We start from the raw sequence: 12591 nt of genomic DNA, 5'->3' as shown, positions 1-12591 counted from the left end.
GTATAAAATTTTGATAGCTACAGATCCTACTTACTCTACAAATATTTTATCCAATATAGTTTAAAGCATTTGGTATAATTTACTAAAAATCCACAGCAAACAATGATAGAGCATTATTTTTATTTTGGTAACATAAGGAGGAACTTTGTCACTTGACAAAGTACCATGGTATCGTGGTACCACTTGGTAGTACTCAAGAGAAATCTATGTTTGTAAGCATATTTTTAAACCTTGTCAGCTTATAAATTGGATCTTTCAAAGTCAGGGTATTTGTTGGTGTCAAAATACTGCAGGAAGAGAGATTGTTGCTTCTAATATTGGAGAAGAATGTGGTACTCCTGGAAAGGGATGGAAGGGCCAGCATAAGGAAAAAAGAATGATAAGGAAGATTCAAATGCTTTCAGTGCATGTTCTGTCATATCTGCGTTATCTCTGCTTAAAACATAATTTTGTTTAAAGTGTTCTAAACTCATGAGAGTTTTATAAACAGCAAAAGATCATAGTTACTCTAAAAATAAAAGCCCTCAGAAAATTTGGGGAAGTTTGGGAGAGTTTGGAAAACAGCAGGCACTATAATTTGTTGGGTACACACCCATATTAACCAGATTTGGAAGGTCAAGATAAAGCTCTAGCTGACAACTTGACAGCATTGCCTTAGGCAAAGTCTTCTACAGGAAACTCTTTCCTTTCCTTACCCATCCTTTCCCCTGTAGTCCTCCAGGGTTGCTTCTTAGCTTTTCTGAGGCGGCAAATTAAATGCCACTTTCCCAGGAAGCCTTCAGTTAGCTCCTTGATAATCAATTGCATAACACACTATTTTTTTCACAGGCCTTATTCCAGTTTCATTTTCATGGTCATCTTGTAGTGTTTTGTTTTGTTTTGTTTTGGGGGGGGGTTGTTTGTTTGTTTTGTTTTTGAGATGGAGTCTCACTCTGTTGCCAGGCTGGAGTGTAGTGGTACAATCTCGGCTCACTGCAACCTCCACCTCCTGGGTTCAAGTGATTCTCCTGCCTCAGCCTCCCAAGTAGCTAGCATTACAGGCACGCGTCACCATGCTCAGCTAATTTTTGTATTTTTCGTTTTTAGGTTCATCTTTTCTAATAGCAATGAGTTCAGTGTGGGTATATACCTTTTATTTCTAGTTTTCTACCTATTCTTAGCAACTAGCACTGCATGTAATATTCAGTACTTGCACATCAAAAATGTAACGAACGGGTAAATAAACAACTGAGAGACACTGAAAGGATAGAAGCCATACAGTGCATTGTGTTACTAATTATGCCTCTACTTCTGAACAGTTAAAAATGACAGCTCATTCTCTAATGTTTAATACTGTATTTAAAATGATTACCACTTTTGGACTTACAAGACCCTTCTACAATATCCTTCCTCATCTCACTGAATTCATTTCTTTCTTTTGATGTAAGTTTGAACAGAGGACATAGTTTCTTACTACAGACTATACAATCCAATGCCTGCTATAATGCAGTGAAATAGGAAGTATCATACCACGAGTTCACGCAACGTTTTCTAGACTCAAAATGCAAAAATTCCTTATTTCCAGAAAAAGAATGGTATAGGCAAAGACCACTTAGAGCGAAGCCATGGTAAATGAAGATCAGTATTTTAGTGCAAATAATTTAAACAAGTTGGTTAAGGTTTTATCTGGAAGATATATCTCAAAATTATGAAAATGTTTCGTATACAGATACGCAGTTATAATAACGATAAGTGTTATTTATATATCTATGTGAGCCATAGAAAATTTTACAGCTGTGTTTTTTTCTATGGACTGAGACTCCAGTGTTAGGCAATTCAAACTACTTCTTTGATGCAACTACACAACCAGAGAACTAGGCTGCTTTCGTCTACTTTATACATCACCTTTAAAGTGTGCCCTTTGTCTTTGTGTTGTATTTGCATGTCTACACCTCTCTTCCACATGTTAAGAGGATGGCATATAGGGTACAATTTAAAAATTGCCTCATTACAGCTTGCTCAATATGCATGCATCTCTGCTACATTCTTGGAAAGGAATAAACTATGTGTCCATCTACAGGAAGGCTCAGAGATTCATGTGCTATTGGCAACCAAAAAAAAAAAAAAAGTTGGCTGACATAAGCATTTCTTGAATATTTTCATGCCTATCTTATTTAAAAGTAGTTTCAAATGTACTACACAAATGTTATATTCTACAGCAAAGGCACTGAAGCATACATTGACTAAAGGATTCACTTTTTACTACTACTGAGTAATGGCCAAGTTACGACTTTGTAGACATATATTTCATGTATGTATGTAGACATATTCCATTGTATTTTACATAATGCAAAATGTTGTACAAGTATTTAATCAAAAGAAAACGGGAGAAGAGCCCATAAAAAAGCCTCTTATTAAAAGACGTTACTTTTACCAAAAAAAAAAAAGAAAAAAAGAAATTCATCACAGCGTCACTTGCAATTTTTTTTATGATCATAAAATATTTACTCCCAGAGCCTTTGCTAGAACTTTCTTTAATGCCCCTTTCACCTCCTTGTTCCTCAAGGTATAAATAATCGGGTTAAGCATAGGGGTCACCACAGTGTAGAAGAGAGAAACAAACTTTCCCTGGTCCCTGGATGTACTCTTGGCTGGCTGCAGGTACATGAATATGATGGTTCCATAAAAGATGACGACCACTGTCAGGTGGGAGGAGCAGGTCCCAAATGCTTTCTGTCTCCCGGTAGCTGACTTAATCCTCAACACCGCGTGGGCAATGAAGCCATAGGAGACCAGGATGAAAGAGACAGGCACTATAAGGAAAAGGATACTAGCCACGAAAAGCTCAGCCTCGTTAAACGTGGTGTCCACACAAGCCAGCTTGATGAGCACAGGGACCTCACAGATGAAATGATCCACTTGATGATGCCCACAGAAGGGCAGCTGCAGGGTGAGGGTGGACTGTACCAGGGTGGTGGCTATTCCACTGAGCCATGCCACAGATGCCAAGGCCATGCAGAGACAGGGATGCATTAAGACAGTGTAACGGAGAGGATGGCAGACAGCCACGTAGCGGTCATAGGACATCACAGCCAGGAGGACACACTCAGTGGATCCCAGGGCGTGGGAGACGTAGAGCTGAACGGCACAGCCGCCATAAGTGATAGTTTTCATAGGTTCCCACAGGTTTACCAGGAGCTGGGGAATAACACTGCTGGTGAAGCAGAGGTCCAGGAAAGAGAGATGAGAAAGGAAGAAATACATCGGCATATGAAGCTTGGGTTCCAGACGAGAAACCAGAATGATGGTGGTATTCCCCAAAATAGTTAGTAAATACAGAATCGATATGAGCACAAATAGAACCTTCTGTAACTGAGGATAATCAGAAAACCCCAGAAGGATGAAACCTGCTAGGTTGCTCTCACTGGTATTTCTCACCATCCCCATATGTAAAGTGTGTTCCTGAAGGCTGAGGAATAGCTGAGAAAGATAACACATCACATAGGGTTAAATGAGTGACAATGTTACCTGCCCACCCAAAAAAGTATTGTATGTTAAATGCTTAAAAGCTATGTCTTTACATCCAGTGACTTAGATCTATTTATTTTCCAAATATGTACATTATAAATAAACACAATATACATCCTTCTAATATCTTAGCTGTCCTTCAATCCTTTCCAAAGCAGAGAAGAGCAAGAGCAGACATCATCTTTTGCAGGAAATAAATTTGACCCTCCCTTTAAAATAAATTTCCCCTTTTATATTAATGTCTTTCAAATTACAGAAAAAGAGAGGCTCAGATAATTCTAACTAGAGACAGAAACCTGAGGTTTTATTTCAGCAATTTTTAATTACAGGAGAAAAATGATTTTTTTATCCTAAAAGTGTGAAAATTTGGGCTGAGGGCAGTGGCCTGCACCTGTAATTCCACCACTTTGGGAGGCTGACACAGAAGAATTGTTTGAAGCCAGGAGTTTGAGATCAGAAGTGTGGCAATTATTTATAAGGGTAGATGGTTGAAATGTACTACATGTGATTGGCATTAATTAAAAATCAACTCCTGGCCGGGCGCGGTGGCTCTAGCCTGTAATCCCAGCACTTTGGGAGGCTGAGACGGGTGAATCACAAGGTCAGGAGATTGAGACCATCCTGGCTAACACGGTGAAACCCTGTCTCTACTAAAAAATACAAAAAAATTAGCCGGGCGAGGTGGCGGCGCCTGTAGCCCCAGCTACTCGGGAGGCTGAGGCAGGAGAATGGCATGAACCAGGAGGTGGAGCTTGCAGTGACCTGAGATCTGGCCACTGCACTCCAGCCTGGGTGACAGAGCGAGACTCCATCTCAAAAAAAAAAAAAAAAAAAAAAAAAAAAAAAAAAAAAAAAAAATCAACTCCTGAGAGCTTATGTGACCTGACCAAAGGCACATACTTAGTAAACAGTCATAAAGGCGATGCTTGAATCTGTCTCTTCTGACTTCATTTCTCTGTACATTCTATACTCTGTGTGTGTTCCCTCTTCCTTCCTTGAGTTCCTATTTGTTTGCTTGCTTTTATTTATTGCTTGCTTCCTTTCATAGGGACCCAGGATGCTCCTGACTCCCAAACTAGTTTTTCATAAAGAAATGTTATCCCTATTATTTTAGACCTTTTCTTTCTGGAATCATTTGCACTTTGCATAATAGCTTAAAGTTTAGAAGCAAAATGTGGTTCCCATTACTGGGAGCACGTAATTAAGGATGATTTATTTATTTATTTATTTATTTATTTTAGATGGAGTCGCACTCTGTTGCCAGGCTAGAGTGCAGTGCCGAGTAGCTGGGATTATAGGCACATGCCACCATGCCCTGTCAATTTTTGTATTTTTAATAGAGATGAGATTTCACCATGTTAGCCAGGATGGTCTCGATCTCCTGACCTCATGATCCGTGTGCCTCGGCCTCCCAAAGTGCTGGGATTATAGGTGTGAACCACCGCGCCCAGCCGAGGATATTTTATTTGCAAATAAGCATTACATCTGATTTATGAGACAATTCTACTCAGGAACATGCAAATTAATCCTTCATTATAGAAAGGCCAGTCCTTCCTTTCTGTCCGCAGTGACCAAGGTGTCCGCTCCCATAACCTTTGTTCTTAACCACATAAAAGCTTTGCCAAGAGATTAAGTTTTTAAAACTTTTTCTGTTTTGTGCGTGTTTGACTAAGTTGTATGTGTGTCTATTCACAATAGTTTGTGAGATTCATGAATCCAGGGACCACATGTGACAAGCGCTCACAGCCCCAGCCCCTCAAGTGCTCAGCACAGAGTAACCTCTCAAAGATCATTCATCTATGTAATACCTACAACTTTTTACCTCTTTTATTCTCCCAGGAGAAATTAATACAGGTAGAGTCAACTAGAAGATAGTTGATATCATTATCAAATGAACAGACCTAAAAATCTGGCAGAAAAAACTTACCAATTTTCCTCCAAATTGGAGCTGCCTCAAACGTGTGTGATCCTACCATCTATCTGAATCTGGCTTTATTAACAGCATCAATGTGAGTAAGAGGGACTTGTAATGTGGCTATTAGAAATCATAGCCACACACTCTTCCTTCTTGATTTTGATGAACACTAAACTCTTGTTAACTACAAAATGGAAACACTGTGCAGTAAGCTCATTATTATCTTGTCCTTTTCACTTCACTCTTTCCACATAGGAAGGTTCGGACATTTTGTCTATTATTAACTAAGTGTCTTTCTATTACTGAAGAAAGTGTTTCCTTTTCAAATTCATTTTCTTTAAGTAAATATTGGGCAACATTAACTATTATTAGTCCTCTCTTTGTCGCTGCACATCAGTGTCCTGCAAAATGTTCTCCTGGTTTTTCATTTGTGAGCTGCTAAGTCACTGGCTTTTAAATTTTCACAGTGAAGAATTACTGCCTTGGATCAGTTTTCCTCTCTTTCTGAACCTTTCATGCCTTCCCAGTAAACGCCTATGAGTAGACTCTGGGAGGAGAGCAGCAATGTCCAGGACTTTCCAAAAGTGCATCACAAGGTGCATGGAAAGTAATTAATTTCATTTGCAGATAACACTGAACTTCGACCGACTGAACAACAGCAACTCTTCTGAGCAAGAAAACCATTCTCATTGGTCACTAAGAACATCATACATTACTAAACATGAAAAGTTTGACATTAGTTCTAAGAAACAATTTTTAAAATGTAAATATTGCTAGATTGAATGTAGTATTTCTATAACTTCTTTCTTTAACCTAATAACCTTCACAAAAGTTGATAAAATAGAAAAGAAAAATCAACGTGAACAAGAACAACCCTAAAATTAGGAATGCCTATAAGCCTATATCACATACTCCACAAATCATGTTCCTGATACACTGAAACTTAACAAAATCACATGGACACAGAACACAAAATCCTCTTCTCTGAGCACCATTCTACACACCACTAGCTTTGGAGAAATGAGGTGTAGAATATAGCAGGTCGTGGAAAATAAAATATCCCACTGGAATTATTGTTTCATATGGTAGATTGCTCATTGCTGGGAAGATTAGCTAGACCCATAAGTGAGTGACAGAGCTAAATGCCAAGATGAGCTGGGTATGATTCCTAGTAGAGATTTCACTTATTTGGGGGAAAAGTGATTGAAAAACTGTATCTGAGTGAAACTTCCAGATGTCCACCCACACTTTCTCACCAAGTTGCTGAAGGACTGAACATAATTTTTAAATTATCAATATTTAATCCTCCAGTAGAAGTTTTACATTCCAAGTACAAGAGCACTGAGGAAAAAAAAAAAGAAGAAGAAGAAGTAAAGGCAAACCATCCCAGTGTATCTGGGAAAAGAGCAAGCTTGTTGACTGTCTATATTCAGAAATGATGGATAGTAAAGAAACATCCCAGTGGGCCTAGGTTTTGCACACTAAAATAATATTCTATAAGAATGAGATAAAGAAAAAACAAAAGAAAAAAGGCCCCTACAAAACAAAAGTTAGGTAGAGAATGTGCATTTTTAAAAGAATTGCTCCAAGAAGTTGTATATATTCCAGAAGATAAAAGTAATTGTCCACATTCTCAATACATTTACCATAACCTCCAGCGAGTCAAACAAGTGGTTTGAAACGAGAATCGAACTAAAAAGAGGGATTGTCCCAGGTACGTTTTTAAAAACACAGAAATATATAATGCTTAGATCATATAGCATAGTTAGGAGGAAAAAATGGAACAGAATTAAGATGTGCTTGAGTAATGTGCACAGAATGCAACGGAAACAAGAAAAATGAAGTTCTTAGGAAAGGAGACATGAAAAAGTCAAGCAGCAAAAACATGGTATGTCCTAAAGTTCTTACAGGAAGTTTCTTGACATAAGTAGCTTACTTTTTAACACCATGAAAACTAATATCCAAGCTAAAACATTGAAACTTGTAGTTATTTTGTAAATACACTTTGAGGAAATATTACTGACAAGCTTTCATGCACCAAATAACACAACATTATTATACTAAAAAACAAAAATGCTAGTAATATAAGGTCTGTGTCATTGACCAGGTATTAAGCCTTAATAAAAATTTTGATTATGAATAAAGCAGAAATTTTGCTCCTGTATTCTCTCATTGCTGTAAAACTGAAATCAATAACAAAAAGTTCAGTAAGAGGTAATGTCAACATTTCAAGGGAGATTATTAAAATGTGTCATTAAAAAGAAAGCTGAATATCAAAACATAATCATATTCACCATTTTAACATATTTATTAAACAAGATAAAATAAACAATTAAGTCAAAGAAGTTATAAAACTACCAGAAAATAAAACTTAGTAAAAGCAAAAACAACATCTCAAAATAAAAATTTAACAAAATAATAAATATTTAATAAATAACATTGAAAAAAGCCCTAAACAAAGCCTTAGGAAAAAAGAGAATCCAATGGCACACTTAAAACAATAACACAAAATCCACACGTATGCATGGTAAGTTGTGGTCATGTTTCAGAGACATTTCGATAGAATGCACTTCATACAGAGATAGCCACATATGACAGCCAGTTAATGTGGATATTGTAAACAATTTGTAATTTGGTTTTAAAACTAAACTATCTATACCACAAAACATCATTAATTTGTTAAAGTAGAAAAATTTAATGAAATAGTTTTTTAATTCAAGGAGAAAAATATTTGTACTCCAAGATCAGTTTCCCTAAATACACAAATGTATCTTAGAAAGAATCAGGTTATGTAATTGAGATAAAATAAATCATACTAATACATTGCCCCTTCCACAATACCTAAGGAGTCTCTTCCAAGGGCCAACCAGTTTCCGTTTTAGCCCTCCCCAGATGCTGACTCTCTTCCCTGAATTTCTGTTTATTCTTCTGTGCAATCTCATCTTCCTTCAGCCCCACATACACCATCACATGGGCCCTAAACCACACGTGAAGCAGACTTTTGGATTTGTCAGGTGAAAGCTCTCCCAACATAGGCACATTTGGCCTCCTTGCCCAGCATGAATCCACATGGCTCTGGGGCATCCCATGGGATATGTTTTCCTAACGACCTATTTATAAAAATACTGTTCTCTGTGTCCCCACAACGTCTACCACTTTTAAACATCACAGATTGCCACCCTTAGAAGACGAAATACTCATAATACATCTTGTGATGGGTCTACCTCTGGCCCAATCATCTATCTTAAACTATTGCAAACTTCTAAGTGTTTTCATACCACACAGTATCCTGCCTGACTGTAACACAAGCATTGATAAAACCCTTCTCTTTGCCTTGTGCTGGACATTTCCCGCAGCTCCTCACACTCATAAGTGCTCATCTCTCTCTCACCAACCTGCTCAGACGATGCCCATTCACGAGACGCAGGCCTTAGCGTCACTTCCTCCATTTGTTCCTCTTAGTTGTTCACCATCAGAAACACCACATGAATCAACAAAGGATGCAAGCCCCCATAACACGCCTTGTTCCCTAACACAGATTCGGTCTTCCAGACGAGCATCTATTATTTTGCAATGTAGTTGCAGGGTAGAGTCCAAAGTGCTGTCATAGATCTGAACCCATAAACTATTATTCCTTATAAAATACTTTTAAGTATACAAATATTGCTATGAATCGTTTATCCTTCACTCTCTTCTGGTAAATATTTTTATTTAAAAAATTTTTTTTAGGAATAGGGTCTCCATCTGTCACCCAGGTGTGAGTAAAGCAGCACAATAATTGCTGACTGCTGCCTCCAACTCCTGGGCTCAAACAGCCCTCCCACTTCAGCCCCCTGAGTAGATAGGACTACAGGCATTTGCCACCACACCCAGCTAACCCAGCTAAATTTTTTTTTTTTTTTTTGAGAGATAAGGTCTTGCTATGTTGCCCAGGCTGACCTCAAACTCCTGGCTTCAAGCAATCCTGTCTCAGCCTCTCAAAGTGCTGGGATGATGGGCGTAAGCCACTGCACCTGGCCAGATTTTTTTTTTCTCTAATTTCCCAAATCCAACAACAAAACACAAATATAAAAACATATTTTTTAAAAAATTCTAAACAGAGCTTTTTGATCCAAACAGAATAGACATAATTCTAGGCCAAACACAGTAAATATTGCTAGCTAACTAGATTTCCTTTTAGAAACAACAAAAAAAGTTGCATCAAAAATAATACTCAAATTGATCCCAATGTCCTTTCACTAGGATGCAGAGATTATGGGATGTAGCATGAGAGGAAGAAGGATATTTATATGAAAGGTGGGTGACAAGCATTTTAATTGTTTTTAAAAGTAATTATAGCACTAAGCAGATCAGAAAAATAAATAAAGGAGCAGAAAGTGTGATAAGTAGCGATGTGTGCCATATCTTAATCTCCTTTTGGAACTGAATTTCTGGGAATTTATTTATAGTCATAAATAAAATTAATTGTCTGAGCAGATAATATATCCTGACTTAATTCTCTTTTAACTAAATGACATTAAACCCTGATAAGATGTTTCACAAGTGTGTATCCCACAGAGAAAGCTTTGAATTGAAAGGTTTTTTTATTCTGAAGAATATAGAAAGCTCAGAGCTGATTAAATTAAACCTATTCTTTGCTGGCTTTGAGCAGACGTAATATTGTGCATAAAAAAAAAAAACAGAAATCATGACAATTTATGAGAAAAAAAGATTCTGAAATAGAAACAGGAAAAACACGAAATCATTCATTTGAAATACACAGACTTCACAATTCTGTTGCTTTAATGTCATAGTTACATGCAATAAACCATACAACCTGACCATCATCACTGGACCAGTTCCCTCCCATCTGCATACCTATTTCTGGCCAGGAGTGTGCTTTCTGACCTCAGAAGTTACTTCTTTGCCCATGGTATCTCCGGCTACCTGTGTCTCAAGAGGAAATAAATAGATTTGTTCAAGTCAAGGTCCCAGAGCCATAGGAGCTGTTCAAGAAAATCTCAAGCTAAGAAACAAATGTGAGGTACCGCAAAAACCAGTCAGTCAGTGTTCAAGATTCCTGCCACTGACTACTGCATGAATTGAGTGTCAGTATGCACAGAATACGTAGAATACCTACTCTTTATCCCCCACCTGGAGGAATCATGAGATGTTAAAAAACATCCTGGAGAGTTTGGTGCACAGGTGAAATTTGATCCTCAGTTATGAGTAAGAACTATCACATGGCTAGATGCCACTTCTCTGGGAACTGAATCTCTCTGCAATGGCTCAAAAAGGTGTCACTCCTGGTTCATGTAGTCTGTGTGGTACAACATGAAAATGTCCATTGCAAATCCTAGAAAGAATTAGATGGCTTCTGAACCAGAATTTGGAGCCTGCTTGGAAATGTGTCAGAAGAAAGTGAGCTATTCCCAGTGACTTGCCCCTAAGAAAAAGAACTTGAGGGTGAGAAATCCCAGTAATTACCTTTTTGATAAGGAGGCAATTTATTCTGGGAAGGAAAAAACATGTTTGTTAATATGGCATCCTCATGTCTCCAGAAGGGTTAGAGAATTATCATCTTTCCTCCATGGAAAATGTGTGACTCATTAAAATGTTCATAATGGAGGATCCTGGGATATGGCCATGGAGAAATACTCTACCGTCATCATCTCTCCCTGTTACTTAAGGATTCACACAGTAAGATATCAGGAAACTCGGCATTTTCCCAAACATTTACCAATTAAATTCATCCTGATTACTCCATTATAAGGTATGATTATGGCATTAGAAAAATACTATCATTCAGAAGTAACAGAAAGAGTCTCATGAGTAAATCTCTGGAGTAACTGGCTGACCACACCAAGTGGCTATGACTGACTTCCAAGTGCAACAGAAAGAGTCTCATGAGTAAATCTCTGGAGTAACTGGCTGACCACACCAAGTGGCTATGACTGACTTCCAAGTGCACAGCAAACAGGCGTGATTGCACTGTACAGTTGCCACTGCAGTCAAATCTCCCATTTTCACATTTTGTGAGGCAAGTAGATAATTCTATTCTTATTCCTCTTTTCTACTATTACAGTATTTCAAACGACTTACAGAAGTAAAAATTAATCATTGCTTTACTGTTGCTCAAAATAGGAAAGTCTCCATTTTCCCTTGATTACCTAATTACATAATTATGCTTGTTAACAATTTCCAAATTATATACGCTACCTAAAATGTCTATTTTTCTTTCCTTAATATTTTGTCCAGATCATTAAGCTGCATTTCACTTGAAGTTCAGAGATGTTTGTACCCTCCTCAGCACAAGAGAGAACATTTTGTTTCCAACCATATCCTAGTATATTGTGTGGATGCATCCTCTGACTCTAGTAACTTTAAAAGAAGTATCCTCTCTGTCATCTAAAATTTGATTTCCATGATAAGATGTTAGACTCTTCAAAACCCATCTATGGGTTATCTCCTTTCTTATACAAATATGAACAGAATCATAATTTAGAAAATAATATAAACTTTGTTTTTCATCAAGATGAAGTATCTCTGCTTCTATAATATTGCTTTGCAGCCATATCAATTTAATACTAAACATCCAAATAAAATAAAAACATATACCATTAACCTTGTAGCTTCATTAATATAGATTTGGTTTTACAAACAATTTGCTAAAAATGAGGATCTTTTTTCTAACATTGACTTCTATTTTTTGATAATAGATATCATTACATAGTGAAAATCCACCAAAAATCGAGTTGGCCCATTAGCATATAAACTCTATGAAGACATGTGTTCTATTTTGTTCACATCTGTGTTCTCAATACTTTAATAATTAAATTAATCCATTTCTTTTCTTTTTTTTTTTTTTTCTTTTTTTGAGACGGAGTCTTGCTCTGTGGCCCAGGCTGGAGTGCGGTGGCCAGATCTCGGCTCACTGCAAGCTCCGCCTCCCGGGTTCACACCATTCTCCTGCCTCAGCCTCCCGAGTAGCTGGGACCACAGGCGCCGCCACCTCGCCCGGCTAGTTTTTTGTATTTTTAGTAGAGATGGGGTTTCACGTGTTAGCCAGGATGGTCTCGATCTCCTGACCTCGTGATCCGCCCGCCTCGGCCTCCCAAAGTGCTGGGATGACAGGCCTGAGCCACCGCGCCCGGCCAAATCCATTTCTTAAAAGAGGGAAGACAAACATA

General features: G+C 37.8%; 1 protein-coding gene across 1 annotated transcript; it reads right to left on the bottom strand.

Annotated features, from left to right (window-relative positions):
• Positions 1-2472: 2472 nt before the first annotated feature.
• On the bottom strand, positions 2473-3542 carry OR2G2 (olfactory receptor family 2 subfamily G member 2). Its single transcript, XM_007990071.3, has one exon. It carries the CDS (start codon positions 3475-3477, stop codon positions 2473-2475), a length of 1005 nt encoding a protein of 334 aa, XP_007988262.3. The 5' UTR covers positions 3478-3542.
• Between the last annotated feature and the right edge of the window lie 9049 nt (positions 3543-12591).

The sequence above is a fragment of the Chlorocebus sabaeus genome, chromosome 25 (assembly GCF_047675955.1).
Source record: "Chlorocebus sabaeus isolate Y175 chromosome 25, mChlSab1.0.hap1, whole genome shotgun sequence".
Taxonomy (NCBI): domain Eukaryota; kingdom Metazoa; phylum Chordata; class Mammalia; order Primates; family Cercopithecidae; genus Chlorocebus; species Chlorocebus sabaeus.
Note: the sequence above shows the minus strand (reverse complement) of the source record. Positions and strands in the feature narration are given on the sequence as shown.

Excerpts from the sequence above, each read along its gene's own strand:
- OR2G2 (XM_007990071.3), bottom strand. The coding sequence starts at position 3,477 with ATGTGTTATCTTTCTCAGCTATTCCTCAGCCTTCAGGAACACACTTTA.